The sequence below is a fragment of the Hesperophylax consimilis genome, chromosome 26 (genome assembly GCF_061612785.1).
Source record: "Hesperophylax consimilis isolate HC1 chromosome 26, BYU_Hcon_1.0, whole genome shotgun sequence".
In the NCBI taxonomy this organism is placed as follows: domain Eukaryota; kingdom Metazoa; phylum Arthropoda; class Insecta; order Trichoptera; family Limnephilidae; genus Hesperophylax; species Hesperophylax consimilis.
The window spans coordinates 8664195-8689391 of NC_142861.1; the positions used below are offsets into that span (position 1 = coordinate 8664195).

The following is a 25197-nucleotide window of genomic DNA, read 5'->3' on the forward strand; positions in this document are numbered from 1 at the left end:
CCCGAACTGCGTCCAACTGTCTGGAGCCAACAGAGTGGGACTACGGCATGAGGGTAGTGAGATTCCAACCCGCGACCTCCAGATTTATAGTCTAGGACCTTACGACCACGGAAGCCGTCGGTCAAGGATGCGGCTATTCCGGAATTCAAAGTAGTACTGAAAACATAAATTAAATGCAAATAAAAAGGGATAAGTGAAAAAACCCACAAATACTCTAACCTTTTTATTAGAGATTCAATGAAAAATGTCACTCAAGGTCACAGTTTTAATAGCTTTTCAAGAATCAGTTTGAAAAGTAATTAATATAATTATCTAATACAATATACAATAACCTTTCACTTAATCTAAGATTGAACTAAAAATAATACAGTTTCAGTTAGTCAGTCATGTGATAAAAGATCTGTAATACAAAAAAAACATAGTTAATATTATTTACCGTGCTAACAATAATTTAATTAAAGAATAATACATAATATTTTAAAGGGAACAATGAGACAACCTCAACAATATTTGAATTTATTACTTTTGGTGTTCATGTATTGTTAAACAAGATTGTACCTTTTAAATGCATCATTTTAATGGAAATTGTTTTTATGCACGGTAATAGTCGCACATCCATGAATACCCTTTTAAATCTAAAAAAATAATTTAGTAAGATACTTTGTTAATTTGAACATATAATAGTTGTTTGAATCATCTTCACAATAAGAGATTTGTTTTACTTAAATACATAAAACAAACTATTTTTACTAGATGAAGATTGTTATGAGTCGGGAAGTTGCGAAACCGCTCTGGAACTTTTTGTTGACTTATAGTCACGAAAAACCATTTGGAACACCTTAAACATTCATTTTATGCTAAATATTATAACACGGTGTAGGGAAGTTTCTTACTAGTTAGTAAATACAAGCATATTACATTTGGAGTCGACTTTGTGATTGATTTGAGCTTTCGTTTTCGTTAATGTAATGTATATTATTGAAATGCATAGAAGACCGCTCTAAAAGTTTTTTTAACCCTTGTTATCAGTGATTAAAATTTTTTTTTTAAAATATCATAAATTTAAAACAGAAATTTTTTTTTTTGGTTCACCAGTTTCCCGCTTGTACTGCGCGTTTCCGGACGCCATGTAAAGCGAAAAAATGTAATAATTTTGGTTACATTTAATGTGTTCTAAACGGTTTTTTGCAACTGTCTCAAAATCGGCAAAAAATTCCTCACCTCTAGTAATAATATATTTTATAATATATATATGACACACTTTTCTGATGTTTTGTTTGTAAAATATGAAATATATAAAATGATTGATGCGGTGAAATGATTTGATGCGGTGATGTGCCTAATAGGGCGGGGGCTGGTATTGACGGGACATCATGGACTGGTTTCCTTGCTGTTGTTGTTGCTGATGTAGAGCCATCATCTGGCGAATGCGCTGCTGGCTCACTTGCTGCAATTACATACATACATTATTATTATTGGATTATTTCAACGACTATTCAAGTCCAATTAATCTCTAGTCTCTTTGGGAGATATTTCTCCCAGTCTGACAAGGACTCGTAAAAGTCATGGTATCTAATTTTGTATTACGGTGAGATATACTTGTCCAGCCAGAGATTGTATGTGACGTCATTGTTCTAGCAATTTCTATCTTTTCATTTTCAAACAAAACCCGTGAGAAAGAAGAGGATGAACGTTGATGACATCAGTAAGAGCTCTCGCTGGAACTGGTGTACATTATGATTTAAAACGTGTGGAAAGAGAAAACACCAGGCTTTGCCTTTTCATTTAAAAGATTAACATAGTTGCTCTCGAAATTGAATGTCGTGCGGGATTATTTGAAATACATTCTAAAATAGCAATCTATTTGAAATTGAATGTCGTGCGGGATTATTTGAAATACATTCTAAAATAGCAATCTATTTGAAATTGAATGTCGTGCGGGATTATTTGAAATACATTCTAAAATAGCAATCTATTTGAAATTGAATGTCGTGCAGGATTATTTGAAATACATTCTAAAATAGCAATCTTAAAATAGCAATCTATTTGAAATTGAATGTCGTGCGAGATTATTTGAAATACATTCTAAAATAGCAATCTATTTGAAATTGAATGTCGTGCGGGATTATTTGAAATACATTCTAAAATAGCAATCTATTTGAAATTGAATGTCGTGCGGGATTATTTGAAATACATTCTAAAATAGCAATCTATTTGAAATTGAATGTCGTGCGGGATTATTTGAAATACATTCTAAAATAGCAATCTATTTGAAATTGAATGTCGTGCAGGATTATTTGAAATACATTCTAAAATAGCAATCTTAAAATAGCAATCTATTTGAAATTGAATGTCGTGCGAGATTATTTGAAATACATTCTAAAATAGCAATCTATTTGAAATTGAATGTCGTGAGGGATTATTTGATGACATATTATTTTGTCGAGACCCCTAGGGGTTAGGTGACATTGAAGTAATTTTCACAAAAACGGCGCTATACAAATCAGCCAAATATTCTTATTAATGTCGAGTGATCTCTGGGCCTGGGACTTATTCCCAAGGTATCATCATGATGGACTATTTTGAAACTGGGAAGATTTATTTATTTATTCCTTTAGATTTACACACAGTACAATATGATACAAGATATAATTAAAATATTTTTAGTGATTATAGATTATTGTACCTTATCAGTATTATTTATTATTATTATTTAGTATTATAGGAGCATTGAAGGAAAAATGGCCTAGATTAGCACGCAAAAAGTTATCTTTCTCTGCAACAGGTCAACCGTCACAATGGCCAAAGTGTATGATAAGGGTTTTGAATATTCACATTCTCCATATTTTGCAGAGTTTGAAGGGTGTTTTTTTTCAATCGGTTGGAAAAATATATCATAATAAGTCGCCGGACCAAAAACAAAACAAAATATGTTTGACTAATTATTATTTAATTAAATATTACAAAACTTTTAAAAGAAAATATGGATTTAATTGTAGTTTTATGTTGTGTGCTTGGTGTGAATGCGTACCTGTTGGAATTGCTGGTTCTGCTGGTTAGGCATGGCTCCGCGAGGATACGGTGGGGCGGGGCCCCCTAGACCCCCCACTCCCATCGGAACGTTGCTTCCCTGCAAAAACACATCAATTCTGTCATAAAAGTACTCACTTTTGCTGTTTTCATCAGAATCTGTCTTCTATACAAATTAAAATGGAAATGTTCCTTTGTTCTGAATCTTAAATCTCCGAAAATTCTTAACCAATTACTTTGAAATTTTGACACAACGTTGCATTCGAATATGCGTGTTTTTATATACTTATATTGTATAGTAAAATAAATTTACAAAAAAAAATTTACCTGTGACTGGTAAAAACAGTTTTTTTTTTAACAGCACCATCTGTTGGATGTAAAAGCAACACGTGCTATTGTTTCTGTATCTGCACAGACATACTGAGCCAGAGCAACGTGTGGTGTGGTACAGTTAGTACATAATATATAAATATTAACAGTTTTACTAAGAAACTTGTTTTAAATTTTACACAAATGTTTATGTAAAAACCTTACTAATAAACAACACACAGACTAAACTGATGTTTAACAGGTGTGTAGATTTCATGGAAAGTTACGCATCGCTTACACAGAAGAAGAGGCATGTTTAGCTGTGTTCAGCGTTGACTCTCAACTTAATTTTGTGATTAATGAATTTCATGCTTGTTATTGAAAACTTTGTCATTGTAAGCAGATTTTTGCCATACATAATAGCAACAAAAAATTGGCTCTTATGCGTCATTAACATAACGCGTTTTATCTGAAAATCTATTCACATTGCCAGGCTGCAATTTCTTTTAACTACACAGTCAAATGCCTTTATTAGTATGATTTCAAGTCAGAACTTATAGTCTTTATTTAAAGTGTAACTAAAACACCGTTTAATGGTTGATTAGTGTTTGTTTTATCAGTAAGGCTGTCAGTGTAGTAATAATATCATATTAGGATGTATTATCTCTAGTAAAAGGGATCACAAAGAGTCATCGGACAACCTTTCAGTCTTTTATAGTAGTTGGTTTGATATTATAGATTTGTTTGTTACCTGCATGTATGGCCTTGTATTCTGTCTCTGTTGGGCTAAGTAGGCAGCTTCTTGTGCCCCTCGACCTCCCATCATGCTCTGGAAATACAAACAACAAATAAGTTCACATGTTCAAGTGTTCTGTCGCTGAAAGTCTCTATAAGTTAAAAAATGATAAATCAATGATAAGTAGGTATGTGATTTTATTGTTTCATATAATCTATATATTTATTTTATTGTTTCATATAATCATGGTATGTAACTGCATCTAATACAAAAATAGTCAAAACATTTTTCGCTTATCGAGGATAATTGAAAAAATTAAACTGGTATAATAATAATAATAATAATTGGATGACTTGTATAGCGCCATTTTCTTTTGCAATTTCATATATTATAAGACCATAGATGTTGTGGTGAAAATATAAGGTTTCATTAGTGATATCTAGAACAGAGCAACTCACTTGTTGGAATGATTGTTGATTAGGGAATCCTCCCATGCCACTGCCCTGGCCCTGACCCCCCATGGCCCCCGCTTGTCCAGCCATGGGCACCATGCCCCCCATCTGGTTGACCCCCTGTCCCATTTGGCCCATGCCCTGACCCATCCCCCCCACGCTTTGACCCATTCCCCCCACGCTCTGCCCCATCCCACCGACTCCCTGACCCATCTGGCCCACACCCTGACCCATCTGACCTACACCCTGACCCATCCCCCCCACACCTTGACCCATCCCCCCTACTCCTTGGCCCATACCTCCGACACCCTGACCCATTTGACCTACACCCTGACCCATTTGGCCCACACCCTGACCCATCTGTCCTCCCTGACCCATCTGGCCGATACTTTGCCCCATTTGATTGATGCCTTGTCCCATTTGATTGACGCCTTGACCCATACCCTGAAAATAAAAAAGGTTAAAATATAAGTATGTATTATCGATATAGGAAAAAAAGCAAATGGAGATCCTGTTTAAGTAATACAATACTGGAAAGAAAAAAATATGTATTATATATTACCATATATATCTTAAATAACTGACTTACGATATATGAGGTATACAGTAAATATTTATAGGAAGGTGTATAATAAGTAAAGATTCATTATTTAATAAATATATTTGAACTTGAATTTGGAGGTGATTTTTCACAAAAACGGCGCTGTATAAATTAGCCAAATATTATTATCATATTTCAAGTTGAAAAGTTCTAAATGAGAATTGTGTAAATAATAAACACCTCTTATAAGCGTGTATATAAATAAACAGTGAGATCTTGTACTCAATACAATGAATAAAAATATGATATGTAACTTGCTTAACTTGACTTTTGGGTGTACTAGAGTGCTAATATGACAAAAAATGGCATTATTGATGTTATTGTTGCTGAAAACGATTTTGTATTTTTTTTTTCGAAAATTCGGTATTTTTGTATGAAGATTTTCAGGAAATCCTAGCGGCGCACGGCCAAACTGAAATTTCCTGAAAATCTTCATACAAAAAATCGAATTTTCTAAAAAAATAAAAAAAACCTTTTGTACTAAACAACATTAATAATGTAGAATTTTTCAAATTTAGCATTCTAGTACACCCAAAAGTCACGAGCCGCCACTAATAATAATAATAATAACATGGAATTTATATAGCGCAGTTTAGTGTCATTTCACTTCAAGTGCACTGGTCACAATATAGATATGTACTCACGAATCATTCATCTACGGCTGATACGATTGTTAATGTTTCTTTTAAGATTATGTTGAGTTGAGTTTAAGTATACTGACAGGTTGAGTATTACTCTTTCATTTTCCGAGACAGCTGTGTTACAAGTGTCCGACAATTCGGGATCATGCAAATCCCAATTTATGTTTGGAAGATTGTAATCGCCCACAGCAATAAATTTGGCTTCAGGATATTTTGTTTTAATTAATTCTACGTCTTCATAATGGTTTTTATATTTATTTATTCTTTTCATTTATTTTATAGATTTTTTAGATATTACAATTTTCAACTACCATACTAGACTTATGCCCGTGTTATGGTAGTCATACAAATTATACAATGTGAAAAAAAATAAAATAATAATAATAATAAAAAGTGTTAAAATAATATTAGATCCATATAGAGAAAGGCAAAATTGTAGATGGGGACGAGAGTATATTTAGAAATTTCCAAATTACTAGTATGAAAAGGGATGAGGTTTATAAGTATTTAGGATTCCCACAATCAAATAGATTAAACCATACTAGTATTAAAAATGATATAAGGATTAAATTTCAAACTAGGATCAGGAAAATTTTAAAATGCAATCTATCTGCTAAAAATTTAGTAAAAGCAATAAATACTTGGGCAATACCTCTATTAACGTACTCATTTGGCATAATTAAATAGTCCAATACAGATTTAGATAACTTAGAAAGATTAATTAGAACTACGCTAACAAAGTTTAATTGCCATCATCCAAATTCAGCTATAGAACGAGTTAATTTACCTAGAAATTTAGGAGGTAGAGGTATAGTCAAAATAACTTCTTTGAATCATAATCAGGTAGAAATGCTAAGAACTTTTTTCCATAGGAAAGCTCATAGCTCAGAAATGCACAAAATAATTTGCAAGGCAGATAGAAATATTACACCTTTGAATTTATACAATGAGAATGCCAACATTTTTATAAATCCCAACCAGGAATTATTAGATTCCTGGTCAAATAAAATTTTACACGCAAAACACTTCAATTATCTCAACCAAACAAAATAAATGTTGACAAATTTTCGTCAAACAAATGGTTGAGTATTGGAGAGTTGAGCGCAGAAATAGAAGGATTTATGCTTGCCATTCAGGATAGAGTCATTAATACTAACAATTATAGGAAGCATATAATCAAAGATACAAATCAAATTGATGATTTATGTAGAAAATGTTTGGCTTTTCCGGAAACTATAGAACATATTATTTCGGGATGTTCTATATTAGCACCGTGCGAGTATACATTTAGGCACAATCAAGTTTTAAAAATAATTCACCAATGTTTGGTAATTAAACATAACTTGATTGACTGCCGTAATATAATACCATATTATGAATACGAACCAAATTCATTTTTAGAAAACGAATTTTATAAAAAATATTATGATAAAACTATACTAACAGACCGAACGATTAGACAAAATAGACCCGATATAGTTTTACATGACAAAATTAAAAAAATAACTTATATCATTGATGTCGCTATTCCAAATTCCTGTAATATTCAAAAATCGGTTAATGAAAAAATAAGAAAATACACAGATTTAGGAAATGAGATTAAAAGAATTTGGCATTCTCAGACTATAAAAATATTACCGTTCGTTATTTCGGCTACTGGCATTATACCTAGCTCTCTCATTAAAAATTTAGGCGTATTAGATCTATCAAAAAATTTATACATATATAAAGATGCAAAAGTCGGTCATTTTGAATACATGTAGGATAACGAAAGATTTTTTAAATATTTATGTTGAGGGATCAGTAGGATTTATAGGCCCTGTTAGAAGTTCTACCGAGCCGAACCCTCTGATATGAAAATATCTGGAGCCGGTGAATTTTTTTTCCCATTTGATCTCTGGTGAGTTGACGTGTTGTTGTTCTTGTATTGTTTTGTATTTATTTTACTTATATAATGCACTTACATAGTGTTGATTGACTAGCTGATCATTTGTGGAAAAGTGAGTGGAAGGGTTTAGTTTTTCCTATGGGGAAGATAACCCGGACAACAAAATTGGAAGAATTAAAAAAAAAAAGGAGAATATAATACAATATAATATATATATATTTTTTAAATTCATTTTTTGAAATGGTTTTAGAAAGTCTTTAGAAATTTTTTACAGAATTCTCGCCCCCTTTCAAATATCCAGCGTTGAACAATTATAGTAAAGAGGGATATCTCATTAGTTGATTTTATATCGGTGCTCAATGTGTTGTATATTTTAGGGGCATGAACGAATGTTGTATATTTTAGGGGGATGAACCAGAATTGTCGTTGAGCGAATGTGGTTCTAGTATTTTTTGTATATACAACAATGTTGGCCAAGGGGGTATATATACAGAACTAATTATTATTTTCTCTCTTTTACATTTCACAAATGCAAACAATTGTTCAACGTTACTGTATTGATGGACAGATCTAACCATGTTTCAGTCAGTACTAAGGTTGTCTTAGGACGGGTTGTTTCGGAGAATTTTAACAATTCATCAAATTTCAACGTTCATTTTCAAGTTCTGTGAAAGATTTTTTCAAGTTCTGTTTTTATTTCAGTTTTGTCAAGCAACTAGCCTACAATGATATAATAACAGAACTTGAATAAGTCTTTCACAGAACCCGAAAATGAACTCTGAAATTTGATGAATTGTTCAAATTCTCAGAAACAACCCGTCCTTAGTATTTTTTATAAACCACTTCATGCTTTTAAACGAGTCACGCTCGCATGCTAAATGCGTTCCAATTTCTGCTAGCCCGAGTGACATTCGCCGGTTTTGACTTGCAGGGTTCTATTTTTAACTAACACGAGTAACGCTCGTGAAAATTAGCGATGTATTTTACTCAGTATGAATTTGCCTGCAGTTGAATAAAACATTTAAAAAATACTTTTTATTAAAAAACCCTAGCATTAACCCAATCGCTGCCATTTACGCGTATCGGCGTACGAACGATCCGTGCCACAACTGCCATCTACGCCGTATCACGTAAATCGCCAGTATGAATGTTTCGAAGATGATTTTTCTAAGTTCTAACGGTAGATGGGGCTAAATATTATTTTGTAAAATATTATGAACTGTTTCTTTGCGACATCTCTGGTAAAATATGATAATTTTAATTGTTTATACTACGAAAAGCAGCATCCAAAAAAGGTCAACAGATTTCTTGACGCAGTCGTTTGATTCTCCCGCCATCGCAGCGTCGTGTGTGTGGATGTCACGTGGTTCTTATTACGTTCTCTGTGGTGTGGTTCTAAAAGTTTTTTTAATATTCGGCGGAAATGTGGACTTGAGTTTTTATTCCCGAATTGAGAATTTAGTTTGCGTATTTTTTTTAAATTTAGTTCGATATTTCTTTTTGTGTGTACTTTTATACAATCATTTTTGAAACTTTATTTTTAATATCCCTAAATATGTCAAGACGCGATCTCAATGAAGAAGAGATAAGAGAATTCGTCCTCGATATTGACTCTGAAATTGAGGAGAGTGATGATGACTCAGATATTATAACGCAACTTAGTGACAATGAAGATGAGCCTATGGAGACTGAAGTTACCCAAAGAACTTCGTCAGGAAATTGGACTGTGAATTCCGGAAATTTTAAACCAATCATCCATCAATTTAATGATTTTCCATCTGGAATAATCGCGACCCCATTATTATCAGAAAATTCCCCGGAAATAAATTTTTTTGAACACTTTCTAAATACAAATATAATGGCCGAAATTGTCAAGGAGACAAACAAATATTATCAAGCGACTATTAGAAATAAAGTTATTTCTGAACATTCACGGCTTCGCAGGTGGAAAGATACATCAGTTAATGAACTCTACATATTTATTGCAGTGACAATGCTAATGACCAGAAATAAGCACCACACGATAGAAGAGCACTGGTCGAAAGATCCCCTTCTGACAAGTAATATATTTGGCAAGACGATGGCAAGAAATCGTTACCAGATATTGCTGAGTATGCTGCATATGTCAGACCCTGATTCTCAAATTGCTGGTGACAAATTAAATAAAATTAAACTTCTGGTCAATCACACTCGAAAAATGTTCAAAGAAACAATGGTGCCATACGAAAATCTTTGCATTGACGAGAGTATTATAGAGTTCAAAGGACGTCTTAAGTTTAAACAATATATTCCATCCAAACGCCATCGGTTTGGAATAAAAATGTTTATTTTGTGCGACTCGAAGACAGGTTATATTTTTGATATAATTATTTATTGTGGAGATGGGACGGATGTCACTGACAATCAATGTCTTGGGGCTTCAGGAGCTGTTGTCACCACTATGTTAAATGACTACCTCGGAAAAGGCCACAAATTATATGTAGATAATTGGTACACTAGTCCAATATTATTTAAACTAGCAGTTAAAAACCCGCTCCGCGGGTTTTTTTCTGCTAGGCCCTGCGGGCGGCTCTTGCTTGGGCTTCGCCCATTTTAAGTGATATTAACAACAGTTACATTTAATAGATAGATATTAGAACATTCACAGAGAGAGGGTGAGTATATATATATTGTTAAAACACGGAACAGGAAGGAGTTAATTAATAATAACATTCTAAATTTACGCATAATAAGAATGACAGTTGTTTGAATAAATGAAATTTTACGTATTTGTGATGGATTATTTCAAATGAAACACTATTATTGACTACATGTCTACAACTGATATTAACTGTTATCGTACCTAATATAATTAGCTCATAGGAGACTTGCAGTGCTTAAATATGTGTTACAACCGTCAATGTCTATAAGTTGAATCAATATCGTTTAGTTTGTCACAATTAAAGATAGTTTTAACAAAGTTGACTTAAATAATAGATTATTACATATTGATTAATTGTACCCGTGTTTATGAATAAAAGGAGGGTAATTGTGCGATGACATTAGCAGTCGGTTTAATTAAAAGGTGCTAATTTTACTCCAACTGGTGGTAATTCTTTACCTACAACTGTTACTGTATCTAATAAAGTTTAATGCTAGATTATATATACACCTTCATCAGGAGAGTAAAAATCTATATATAAAGGTAGATTATTACAATATAGCGCCCCTGAGGTGATATCTCACAAAAGCGGCGCTATGCAAATTGTCCAATAAATAAATAAATATAATGTTTACATTTTATTGTGTATACACCGAAGTCAAAAATTAAATATAGATTGCAATTGGGAAAGAAGAAGTGGAAGGAGGGGGGAGGAGTAAGAGTAGGCTGGGTTTATAATAATTAGGAATTACAATATCGTTAGACGGGAAAGACCAGTTGAGTGGGAAAATATTTAAAAGAGAGTTTATAAAAAAATTCTTGTTAATTATATCTGCTTTTATATTAATATGTTTCCTCATTTCTAAAATTTCAAAATTATTTATAGTGAAGTATTTTAAGACCTGAAAAAAACAAATAGCATATAACCATAAAACAATATATTCATAAGACAAATAGCATTTAATAACGGTTATTCTAATAAATTGATAGTTGAAATACTAAATAAAAAAATTAAACACATTCTCTTCAAACGGTCTTTCTAAAGATAGAAATAAACAATGGCGTAGAATTCTGTTTGTGGATAACGATACTTCTAAAATTATATATATATAAACAATCCTGGTACCATTCAACTGGCGTTTTACACTAATAACAATGAAGAAATATATTCTTAATAATAATGATAGCAAAATTCAAACAAAAAAAACAGGAGTTTAAAAACTCAATTGAGATGATTGTAATATCTTTTACAAAGGTAGAACCAATAGAAACTTTGAAGTCAGAACTAAAGAATATCGCAGGGCTATAAATGGAAATAGTGAATCTGAGTTTGCAAATAATCTTTTAAATAATGATCACACTTTCGATAAAAATTTAGGTCTTAAAATACTTCACTCAGGATATAAAGCATCGCAAATAAATAATTTTGCAATTTTAGAAATTAGAAAACATGCCAATATAAAATCAGATATAATTAATAAGAAAAAAAAAATATAAAAAATAATGATAAATGCCATTACAAAGTGATAAGCTTCCAGAATAAATCTTCTTATAAAACGCTTGTTAATGGTAAGTAGTCAAGTATTGTTAGCTGCATATTTAAATATTCGCGCCAGGCATTTGGTTCGTTTTTAAACCGCCAGAGGTGCGCTCTGTCGGCCATCTTGAAGAAACGCGTGAATTTTTATAAACGTCAAACATAATCACGTAACTGTGGAGAATTTTCATTGTAATGTAATTAATCCAATGGATTATGAACTTTCTAAAACATATTTTCTTCGATATTATCCAAAAATTATATGAGCAGAAACGATGCTTATGAAGAAATCTCGTATTATTATGAGGCGATCCTAATTTAGTATGGAATTGTGTCTTAATATTCAAGTTACCCGAAACAGACAATTTAAATTTGACCAATCAGAGGGCCTACACCGTCCAGACGCTGGGACAATAATACTATCAGATTTTTGCATGACCACCAAACTAACGCATGTGGAACGGTGCGAAAAAACCGTAAAAACATGCCAAAATTCAACAAATTGAAGAAAGGGGAAATTACTTCTCAGTATTCCGATTCACTGATGGCATTAAAATGGCACGACAAAAGAGAAATTCACATGTTAACGACGCTTCATGATGATAAAGTTTCTCCAACTGGGAAAATAAATTTTAGAACTGGAGAAGTAATTTCGAAGCCAAATTGTATTCAAGATTATAATAAAAACATGGGCTTAGTAGATAAAGCGGATATGATGATAACTAGTGTAAATTCGCTTAGAAAATCAATTAAGTGGTACAAAAAAGTTTTCTTTCATTTAATCGATTTATTTTTACTGAATTCGTACATTATGCACAAAACCGTTACTTCCAAAAACATTACTTTTCCTGATTTCCAATTATATGTGATAAGACAATTATTAGAAAAATATCATACTACATCGCACCCTGAAGTTGGTCCATGTACGTCACAAGATGTGCCATTACGGTTATCTGCCAAAATGCTAGTAAAACATATGCCGATACCTATACCCGCAAAGGAAAAAACCCAAAAACCTTATAAAAACTGTTATGTTTGCTCTAACACTAAACTTAGACCAAAAATAAGAAAAGCGACGAAGTACATGTGTGGCGAATGTAACGTACCGTTATGTGTTTGGCCATGCTCAACAATATTCCACGAGAAAAAAGAATATTAATTTTAAATCTTTAAAACATTGTGTAAATAAAATGTAATACAATTTAGTGCAATATCAAATATAAAATGTGAAAAAAGTTAGAGAATCGTTGCCGACTCGATACAATCCATAATGACTGTGAGTGTTTATCTTATATCTCTTTGTTTATTTGTGTTAGTGAGTCAGCACTATGGCGGTTCACCGCACTCAATTATTCTGTCAGTGTTTATTATTTATGTCGAAAATACATTACGGGACACACTCGAGGATTCAAATATCTTATCAAGTATGTACCAAAGATATCAGTAATGAGCATCTAGTAAAAACAAAGCCCTCAATGGCAATGGGAATGCCGTAAAGATTAATTTAATTGAGAACTTAAAAAAGACTGAAATAGCTTGGCGTGTCGTAGTTGACAGAGTATATTGCTTGGGCAGGCATTGGGTTAAGTGGTTAAGTATTTCGATGGTATAGGTTTAGTGTCCTGGATTTTGATAGTTTTTTATTTGAGCCTTCACTATTTTTGGTATTGAATTAATATATAATGGTGATGTTGGTTTGGCGATTTTTTATTCTTGTTTCCAGTTCACTACGTAAAAGAGCAAGTTCAATTCTTTGTAGATTAGTGAGGTGGTTTGCTGCTTTGACAGCATTCTTCAACTTTGCTCTGTTCCAGTGAGATCAGAATGGATTAGGAAGTTGTTGCATCTTTGAATTGAATCTTGATGGGCCTAGTTTGGTCAGGTTTCTTGATCCCCAACCGGTGTATCTTGATCTCGTTTGAATTGAAGGCGTTTTCAAATCCCTCCACAGAAGGTTAAACCTTTTGTATATTATCAGTGATTCTCGTTGCAGTCCAATGTGAATTGCTCTCGAGGATGTTAATAGCAATGATGTTAATATTTTTAGATCTTGACTTGACATCTCACAGATGTTGGTCATACTATTTACGGGTGACACTTGTGGCTGAATAATTGCTTGACTCTTGAAGGTGGTCAGTTCGCCAACTACAATTCCCATAGTAACAGCCATTTCTCCTATTGTACCCAAGAGGTCTGTCGTTTTCAGTGTTACTTTAACTATTTGGGTTTTCGTGAAATTAGCTGGGTCACTGAAAATTGTTAACAGTTCAGTTATCATAATATTCACTTTTTTCATGAAGTGTAGAGATTTTTCTTTTAAATCCATAGTGAATGAGAATAAAACTTGCATTTGAATAGCACTGTGACAACCTTCCTGCGTAGCGGTCGATTGATGATTAGCGACGGCTCACTAACTGTGCAAAGCATCAAAGGTAAACACAAATACCACACTGTTTTAAGATTCTTTACACTGAATAATGCAATAATCACTCTTTATTGAAATTATCTTTTTCGTCGATTCGTCATAAATTACAGACAACGGTAAAAGAATATTCCAAACAAAGTTTATTTTACGCAACATTTATACTTTGTTTAACTATCTCTTTCAAACACATAATTATATTCATCGTGTAGTCTCAGATATCAAACCTTAAATTTGCGAAATTTCGCCTGCATAATATTAGGCCACAAGGCAATAGAGTCATCTCGTTTGGAGCAAACAAAGACAGAAGTCGGGTCAGCGGGCTTTTTGATCGAGCGCAGATACATGCAGAATGGGTAGAGCTTCTAACCGAAATGTTAGATGTCGCTACTCGCCACATGCCACTGTAAATGCTTGCTATTTGGCAGCATTCAAATCAATTAAGAATTTGACCAGTTTTGATTTGTAAAATATTATTTTATATAACTATTGTTATCTTAAAATTTTGGAGGGTCAATGTCCAATTGACCTAAGGGGTCGGCAGCTCGTACACAAATGTCATGAAAAGTGTAACGTATAACCGTTATCCTATGAACATCAGGAACGTGGTGAAAAGTTTGAGTTGTTTTTTCAGTGCATCGGGGCCAAAAGTCTTTATTGATCAAATAGTTCCACCAGCATCCAGCATTGATTGAGTTCAGGAGTTCAGTGATTTTTATCAGCCCGTGCTCAGAATAAATAATAAAAATCTAGAATAATAACACTAATACTAACCTGTCCCATTTGCGCCATCTGCTGCACCATGGAGGCCCCTTGCCCGCCAATGGGCCCCCCCTGCTGTCCTCCCCCCATCATCTGCTGGCTGCCATACCCCGCCCCGGCCCCTCCGTACCCTTGCCCCATCCCGTACTGCTGCCCCCCAAACATTCCCCCCTGTCCCCCTTGGGACGCGCCCATTCCACCCATCTGGGCCATCTGTCCGGGTCCCATTTGGCCCATCTGTCCGGGACCCATCTGACCGGGGCCCATCTGACTGGCAATGGGGCCGGGACCCATCTGACTGGGGTTGGGCATCTGGCCCATGCCGCCCATCTGCCCGCCCATCTGACTCATCTGGCCGCCCATCTGACTCATTTGACTGCCCATTTGCGCCATTTGTGCACTGGAATTAAAAAAATATATTGTTACTATTATTTATTTTTTATTTATTAAAGGAAAAAGTATGTATAAGGTTTACAATTTCCAATAACAATATTTAATACTACTCTTCCAGAGAAGCATAACCTTGTGGTTGGAAGAGGAGTGTACATTATATTATTGTAGATACATTATGTATTTTACGCAAAATCAAGAGAAGTAGGAAAAAAAAATATTGTAAAAATTATGGAGAAGAAACCAAATACAATGTACATACGCACTTTCACACAGATTGCTTGACCTTTAGGGCAATGAGTTGTGTCGAATTTGCTACTCACTTTTGCAGGGTTTATCATGATCATGGCAAAGTGAAAAAAACATTGAAAAGGTCAGGGGGGTGAGTCTGAATCTTTTGCGTTAGCCTAATGCTGCATTTTGCGTGGAGGCAAAGTCCACGGGAACGCGACATCATTATTCTTCTTGGAACCAATTCATACAACTCAAAACAAATTCTAATTTGAATTGACGCCACCATGCATTGGGCTAATGCAAAAGATGAGACTCCCCCCCTGAGTTCATTGGTTGAGAGTTTTCGGTACGAAAACAAATTACCTTACAATAAAAATTTATGTGTTTGGTTAAAATGTAAATAATATATAATATCTCTAAACACATTTTAAAAACCCCCGCGAAACTAAATTCAATGCAGAACTGGGCAGCACGGAGCAGCGCGCATCTATGCTGCGCACCAACGCGGACCAACGTTTTGTGCGTGTAGTCGATTACTACCTTGGTTTCCACTCACAATGTCTGGAAGTAACATCTCGCTGGCCTCGCAACTCCTGCATCCCCCGGGACAACTCATGTAAGCGTGCACCAAACCTTTGCCCTACTATGTGCCTTCTTTAAATGCCTGTTAAAGATGGCTGCCAGACGGAGCCAATATGAGAAAGAGATTTGTTCAATTCAATCAGCCAGGAGTAATTTAGGATGTATAATGTGTCCCCTTTTTGTGTTATTCTATGTGCCTGTTGACCTGTAAATACACTCATTAATCATTCCCATATAGGTGTTTCATTTGACGAGGGAGTGGAGTCTTGAATTGTTGAATGTTCCCCGTGTAAAGGCATACCCTGCCGACCCAAAACCTGAGCTAAATAATTAGAGTCCCATGATTCTACCTACTGAAGCTGAAAAGCCGGCACTGGCTTCCATCGTGGAGCCCGCAAACCCCAGTTCGTAACAACATAAACAATTTTAAAGAAATTAGTTCCACACGAGCAACAGAATACAGTTACAACAAAATATAGTTAACTTGTTTCCATTAGCCAACGTTAACGATGATAGATCATAGAAAAAAAGGAAGGTATGGCATTAAAGCGTGCTAACTGTTGCCGAGCTACGACCAAGTTAAGTTAAGTTCTAAGCAGCTACGTAATGAAAGTTATGCATTTGGTGCGTAGGTAGAAACAAAGGCATAACACTGTGCATATGCGTGGTGCTGGCAATGACCTCCTTAACTGATGGGAAAGGTTCTCGACTAGCAATCCAGAGGTTGCGGGTAAATTTTTATTTGTTTAATTTGTTACTTAATTTAAAATAAATTAATAAATAGATTTGCGGCACGTCCCAGAGTGGAAGATACTCTCAATATCGCCCTGGTGTAATGCCCTCCCCAATGCCTTCAACCACACAACATACCCCAATTGGGGATGAGCCTCATTGATTGTTGGGAGCAGTTGGGAGTCTTGTACGGTATTCACATAAAAAAAACGTTGATGTGCTCTGTTTCATACTAATTTAATTTATTTATTTATTTAATTTATTTATTTATTTATTAACGGACATCGTCCAAATTACAAAATAATAACACAAATAAAGTAAAAAGAAAAATACAGGAGTAGACAAAGGTAGACAAAGCAAAGACATATGGCAGATATAATATAAGAAAATAAAGTGACAAGTCGAATCAAGTCAAGACTACGCCGTGGGTCAGGACCACAGGACACTTATAATATTCCGTCACTTGTTTAGCGACTGGCAAAAATCATTCGGACTTATCCCAAAAAAGTTAAGGTTTTGACTTGAGTTGACCAGTCTACACATTCTGGACAATGGTGAATAATATTCATAATTTGTCGAATGATGGTTGAGGAAGAGCAGTTCATTATTTCTGAGTCTGTGCGAGGGGATATTGAAGGGGATGAGTTGCAGTAGAGTAGGTGAATCAATAATACCAATTATAATTTTGAAGAATAATAATGGTTTAAGGCCCATCTCCCTCTTTTTTCTGTTGATATTAAAATATGAGAGTTGTTGAATAAAATTTAGGCTTACCCCGGCTGTCCCATATTGTGCATAGGCCTGGGCTGCTGGCGGGCGTAGGGCTGCGCCCTGTGGGGCCCAGGCAGCTGCTGCTGTTGTGCGAAGGCAGCGCCTCCGAGGGGCTGACGTTGGCGCAGCATGTTGGACAGGGCCTGCTTGGACTGGTTGACGGGGGGGCGCTCAAAACGCCCGACTGGGGAAATGACACAACAGATTTTAGTAAGAACAGGGAAAGCAAGAGAGGAGGTTCTCTTTCGTAATGAATTGCATTGAACTAAAGACATAAACCTATTGTAGTATTAAAACACAAGCAGCGACATTTTAAAATATTTTTAACATTTAAAATTTTTAATTTTTAATAAGTCATGGACCTATGTCATCTTTGGAGATGCCATGTGGAGGGACTTAAGGAAAGCAAGGAGAAGAAGTTCAGGGAGGGAAAAAGAAACGCCCACCTCTATTAAACATACCCAATTTGGGAATGGGTTAAATGTTGTCAAATTTCTATTAAAAAACATGACAACACAAATGTAAGCGTTTGACAAAAACCAATTACAACATTTAAAAAAGATCATAATTGTAACAAACCTTGCTGCCCGTAATACCCCTGTTGTTGCTGAAACCACTGCTGCTGCGGCGGCTGGGCATAGGCTTGAGGTCCCGCGGGGCCCGGGCCTCCCTGGCCCAGTCCTGGGGGCCCGCCCGGCCCCCCCACCATCTGCGGGCCCAGGGGCGGCTGGCCCGGGACGGGGCCCATCACGCCTCCGGGGGGATACATCACACCAGGTCCTAGGTTTCCAGGTGCCTATGAAAATTAATGATAAGTCTGTCAAAGTGTAGCCAAAAATGGAGTGCACAGCACTCCATTTTACATATTTTCCACTACACATTTTACATATTTTCCACTACACATTTTACATATTTACATATTTTTCACTCCATTTTACATATAAATTAAAGGTTTAAAATGGCAACATCATAATGGGTGAAAGGAAAAATAGCAAATATTTTTCACATCAATATCAAAAGGTGTTCAGAAAACAGTGGTATTTTATGAAAAGATATGATGAAAAAAATATTGATGAAAAATCTTCCTTCTCACACGTCTTGTATGAAAACGAAAAAGACAGAAAATACTAAAACGATGGTGTTACGTACGACTTGTCTCTGTGACTACTTTAATATTATTGACAGAAAAAAATACTTACAGGTGTATTAGCCTTGTTTTTTTTCGGTTTTCTTCCTCTAACACGGCCTCTGCCTACTCCTGTGGGACTCTGGTCTAGGGATCCCGAATCCAATCCCTAAAAACATCAAATACATTATGTACACTTATATGAACTGTGGTATTGAAATTTCTATATATGTACAGTAAAACCCATTTATAAGGTTACCACATAAGAAGTTTTCATGCTTAAGAATTTTTTTTGTCTGGTCCCATGGAAGATCTTTAAGAGACTTTTATTGTGTACGAGGGCGAGTCAAAAATTATGTACACTTTTTAGTTACACAATTTATTAACACAACTGCAGGGGTTCAACGTTAACATAATGTTTCTACATAGTCACCTTCCTTCTCAACGCACCTGGTACAGCGGTCCACAAGCTAGCATATTCCTTCCAAGAAGGTTTTCAGTTGGACGCAAAGTCATTTTCAAGTCTGCGAGAAAACGACAACCTCACAAAATATCCTTTGGCGGCCCGAACAGATGAAAGTCTAAGAGAGCAAGATTTGGGCTGTACAGAGTGTGTTCCAATATCTCACCATGACTGATGTTCAAATAAGACAATACATACTTCACTAATGATAACTCGCATATTCGCTAGAACCATCTCCCGAGCTTGCTGAATCTTGAGTTACTTGTTAATCGTGTTACTTTTAAACTTCTCGGCGCTCGAGCACTCTAATACCATCCACGCTGGAATTTATTCCAATGCGATTTTAATTTTAATTCTTTGAAAACTGTATAGAGGACTAAATAGCCACTATGACAACTTGCGAAATAATTTGTATATGAATGTCAAAATTCATTTTCATTCAGGGGCGTCGCAAAAATGACTTTATTTGAGTTTTCAAAGTAGTATATAAAGGACATTATTTCTTTGAAAAGAGCTTTCGATTGTTGTTTTTCGTATAGGGTTTATGTAGAAATAAGCAGTTTACATTTTCACATAAATATTTTCTTTTTTTAGATAAAGTTAGCTATTCTGGGGAAACGTCTTACGATATAAACATGATATATATATGAATAATAAGATACATCATTTGATAATCGGAGAACAATATCAATTCTTAGCCAACAACAGCCGAAGGTATTTTGAGGATTTTCTGTTCCAACATTCAAGAGGTTAAACGTGATAAAGCTCTATCCCTCCGACCAGAGAAAAGGGATCACTGCTCTTTGTTTCTCCTTGGTGCAAACTGCTAGTGGAACGGACATGTTTAAACTGAAATAGCCCAAAGGCAAATGCCGCGATCAAATTTCCCAAGCTGTACAAAACCTAAGCAATATTGAAAGTGTGTTATGGCGGAAGTGCAGATAATTTTTGACTCACCCTGATATATAAAGTAGAACCTCGTTAATTCGAAATCCAGTGGACATCAAAAACCAAATTTCGAATTAACAAATTCCCACGTAATTCGAAATTTTATGAAAAAAAAAAAAAAAGACGGCAAAAATCGAGTTCCTCGGCCGCCCCTTCAAATTCAGGTGGTATCTTTGGAGTAAATTCGTATTAATACCAATTATTCCCGTCTAAATCGAATTTTTGCAGCCGATTTTTGCCGTGATCAGCCCTTCAAGTTCAGTTATTCTAAGCAAATTCATAAAAATACCACACATTTCCGCATAAATCAAATTTTAGCGGCCGATTAACGTTGCGGCCGGCCCTTAAAACTCGGATATTCGAAAAATACAATATATTTATGCGTAAACCGAAATTTCGTGGCCGATTTCAGTCACAGCCGACCCTTTAAATTCAGATAATTTTGTTAAAATACGTCATATTTCCGTGTGAATCGAATTTTTGTGGCCGATTTCCGTAGCGCCGGATCTTTAAACTCAGATATTCGAAGTAAATTTAGTAAAAATACGATATATTTCCGCCTAAATTGAAATTTCGGAGCCGATTTCCGCCGCGCCGGATCTGTGAAATTCAGATATTTGAAATACACCCGTAAAAATGCGATATCTTTACGCGTAAATCGAAATTTCGCAGCCGACCCATTAAATTCAGATATTTATAATAAATTTCAAAAAAATACGATATATTTCCGCCTAAATTAAATTTTCTCAGCAGATTTTCGTCGCGGCCGGCCATTTAAATTCAGATATTTTAAGTAAATTTTGTAAAAATACGTCATATTTCCGCGTGAATCAAAATTTTTGCAGCCGATTTCCGTAGCGCTGGATCTTTTAACTCAGATATTCAAAGTAAATTTAGTAAAAATACGATATATTTCCGCGTAAAACGAATTTTCGCGGCCCTTCAAACCCGGATATTCAAAATAAATTGGAAAAAATACAACATTCCAGTGTAAATCGGTTCCGATTTACAAAATAATAATACTAATTAGGGCGATGTATAATCACGTAATAATACACTTATCGGCGTTTTACCATCATGGCTGTCTTTTAGATTCAGATTTACGAAATTTTATGATTTATTTTCGCAAAAATCGAATTTTTCGAATTACACAAACAAATTTTCGTGTGCGGACAAAAATAAATTTCAAATTACGAATTAACGAATTTCGAATTAAAAAACCATTTTGCATGAAAAAAATTTTCTGTGGATATTTTTTTGGCGAAAATTTCGAATTACGCGTTTTTTCGAATTATCAGGGTTCGAATTAACGGGGTTCTACTGTATAAAAATAGGTTATTGAAACCTGGTGCTCTAAATATAAGTTTTATAAAATCTTACAGGTTTCTCTGGAGGTGGGTCTAAGTCTTCTGGGGGGAGAGGAAGGGGATCCAGGTAGTAGCTGGCTGGCTTCACCAGACAATGAGTGTGATATCTCAGTAACCTATAAATAAAATCACACTTAGTTATACGCAACAATAATAACAATAATGCTATGTGACTTCATGTCTAATTAAAAGATTACTAGGTAAATCCAAGCAAAGGAACTAACTACTTTATGAGATGGGAAATTGTCGATGGTGCTAGGTGAAATATCAGTACATCTATAGATAATATTATGAACAGGAGAGACAAGACATGAAATCATTATTAGTATGAAACTGCAAGCACAACATGTGTCATTTGGCACAGTTTGTTAAACCACTTTGATAGTCGGTGCTGTTTGGTTATAGTTCAACACAGAGAAACCCTTACGGACCAACCTGCGTGCGGAGGGAGGCGGTAATGGGTTTGCAGGCAACTGGCACTGCAATACACACTAGTATTTTAGTCTTCAAAAACGAATTCCACTTACGAGCAAGTCGTCCTTTTTACATTAGTGCGCAAATTCCTCGCTTAGTTCATCTATCTCTAGCCGTAACAAAAAATCTCAGATCAGGTGAAAAAGGTTCTGCATATTTATAAAAACCGAATATTTTTTTAAAGTAGTGCAACCCTTTTATAATACAGGGTTTTCTAATACGAGGTGTTATGTTGATATTCAATCGTAAAAGATCAATGTTTTCGTTGCTTGTGTGGCACGTAGCGCCGTCTTGTTGAAAGTAAACGTTGTCCAGATCAATACCATCCAATTCCGGCACCAAACAGTCACACGTTGAGGATAGAGAGGCTTTTCAACAATAACTCTTGGGTTTTACGAGCCCCAGATGCGACAATTTTGCTTGTTGACGAAGCCACCGAGGTGGAAATGGGCCTCATCACTCAAGATGATTTGCATTTGATTCACTCAAGTGAATTTTAATAATTTCAATGCGTTGTTAATGGCGTAGTTTCTACTTGTCAAATGTCAAAAAATGACAGCTTCAAAAGTAACATCTACCGAAATAGCGGGCTATTAACCACTCAGAACATTAGAACGTCAAAAGACGTAAATGTGATAATAGCGGTCAAGACATTAGAACGTCTTTTCACGTAAACGCGCGAGATTTTACAAAAATCGATTTATTTCCATCACTAGTATACGGATTGCCATGATTTAAAAAACAGAGTATCGATAATAAATAACGCTACGCGTCTGTATTCAAGAATATCTATGGAAAGTAGAGGTGCATTATCTAAGCCGATTGGATCTGTCATCTTGTTCGTTCATAATTTATTGCGTTTCTAAATAATTTATTAAAAATATTTTAGTTTGGACGGTTAATATTTTGAGGTGACTAATAGTTTTTAATTATATTTCTTCAATATATAAAGTGTTATTTCTTTATGATACTCAGAAAAAAGTAAATTTTTCACGGCTTTGAAATAATGCTAAGCGATTCTTACATATTTTTGACGTTTTCATAAAATGTATATTTTGAAACGCAAATATTTACGTATTACAACATAATGCGATAGTGGATTTCATAATCTTTCCAAAACATTTTTTAGAATGAGGCTACGTTTCCCAAAACGTGAGTTATGAAGCTTTTAGCAAAACTCGAAAATAACACAAAAATTATTACGTTTTGACAGTTCTCAAAGGAACACATAGTAAAAAAATGTCTTTGTCTGAGAGGTTAACACCACTTATTGGAAAACCCTGTAGTTTTAAAATTTACTCACCACAAGTAAAAAATCACTTTGTATTTTGCGCCTCTCTCAATTGTTATGATTTCCCAAAGCTGTTCATTATTATACTGAATATAAGCTTCAAATGAAGTAAAATAGCTCATACCTGTGGAATTTAATGTGGTATTAATGATTATATCTTAACTACTTCTATATTTACACCGTTTGAATGCACAGGAAACCATTATTACTGCGTTATTCCATAAAATGCTCTAAATGAAAATAAGAATGATGGCGTAGTTTATTCAAGAAATGCGCTGACACGGGAGGTAGCAAATAGGTTGTTACATGGTTTGCCTCCAGGCTGTCGAAATGATTTGGCTTTAGGGCAGGTCTATTTATTCGGAAATTAGTGTAGCTCAGCGACAATCGGCACGCTTCCATGTCATATCTCCCTTTGTTTCTATGATCTATGGGTACATCTCACCTTTATCCAGGCAGTGTAAATATAATGCGGCACTTAAGGTCGGAACAGTGAAACTTGACTTGTTAAAATGACCTTAAACCAGGCATAAGGGCGGCTTTACCATACCAACGTTAAACCGGCTTATAAGAATCTAATTGTGCCTGTAAATATATCCATAATCAGGAAGAATACCTATGAGTGTGTTCGTATGTCAAGGGTTTTCGGTCCATTTTGGTCGCCCCGAACCAGGCCCAAGAAAGTGGAGCTGGTGATCTTCCCACTTCCACAACCTCCCACGCCGACACCCTCTGCTTGTCTGACAGTCTGAGGCCCTGAAAATAACAAACAACATACAATACTATGAAATGCGACAGCTCTGAACCACTTACAGTGAATTAGTGATGTAGTGAAGTCCTGTTTTAACTCTGTAAAAGCTGTAAATTTGTTTGTATGTTCCGTTTCCGTTTCAAGATGGTGGTCGTTCTAATGGAGCAAAGATTCTTTTTTTTTTTTCAATGTAAAATCTTATTCACACTTTTTTAATATTATGATACCTGTCTGCAGAAATTTTGAAAAAAGAATTGTCATCGAGATGTGACTTTCTTTAGGCAAATTGTATAATTCCTTATTTGAAAAAAATATATATACACATAAATAAAATATTATGTGGTATTTAAGTGCCTACTTAAAAATGTTATGATTTCATAACTTTTTTTCAGAGGAAATTCTTATTTTGATTTATTAAATAAGAGAAAATTAGAAACACAGTTTTTAGGATGCGAGGTCTACTGTTTACAGAACTATGAACTAGTTTAATATAACACGTTGTAGCTGAAATAGAGTGATTCGAACATTTGGTATACAATACATAACACGGTCTGCAATTGTATTTATTCTAGGGAAAGTATCCCATGTGTAAAAAAAACAAGAATAACATGTATTGTCCAACCTGTTTCTTGTCGATACTGTCAAATCCTGTGATTTTGTTCCCCTTGGTATCCATCAGGCAACCCACCGGTTCACAGGCAATCACCTAAACAACCACAATCCAATATCATTAGCGGGGAGTAGAGAAAGGGCAAACCAACAGATACAAAACCAACAGTTTTAAGTCCCTTTAACCAAACAAGGATGTTGTTCACAAAAAGTGCATTCTTTTCAATAATAAAAAAAAAACACCTATTACATTACAATATACAGGGTGTATCGGCACTAACCCGACAAACTTTAACCAGCTATTCCTTAGCACATTTGGAGTAAAAAATCTTATGTGCACTTTGCTGTCTGGTAACATTTTTTTTTCAATTAAAAACAAAAAACTAAAAATTTTCCACACTCCCTCACTGTCATTGGCATTGCTTCTCGTGTTCAACAGC

The 25197-nt window shown here is 34.9% G+C and overlaps 1 protein-coding gene across 1 annotated transcript in view; it reads right to left on the reverse strand.

Annotated features, from left to right (window-relative positions):
* Window positions 1–338: 338 nt before the first annotated feature.
* The window catches only part of kto (mediator complex subunit kohtalo), a 104424-nt gene continuing 79565 nt past the window's right edge, over window positions 339–25197 (reverse strand). The window contains exons 37-47 of the mRNA XM_089647356.1: window positions 24771–24854; window positions 24014–24153; window positions 21646–21748; window positions 18928–19023; window positions 18308–18524; window positions 17732–17912; window positions 15028–15419; window positions 4534–4808; window positions 4091–4168; window positions 3032–3130; window positions 339–1447 (exon numbers count right to left, since the gene is read on the reverse strand). Coding sequence (XP_089503482.1) covers window positions 1340–1447; window positions 3032–3130; window positions 4091–4168; window positions 4534–4808; window positions 15028–15419; window positions 17732–17912; window positions 18308–18524; window positions 18928–19023; window positions 21646–21748; window positions 24014–24153; window positions 24771–24854 — 1773 coding nt within the window. The 3' untranslated portion in view covers window positions 339–1339. The remainder of the gene's footprint in view (window positions 1448–3031; window positions 3131–4090; window positions 4169–4533; window positions 4809–15027; window positions 15420–17731; window positions 17913–18307; window positions 18525–18927; window positions 19024–21645; window positions 21749–24013; window positions 24154–24770; window positions 24855–25197) is intronic.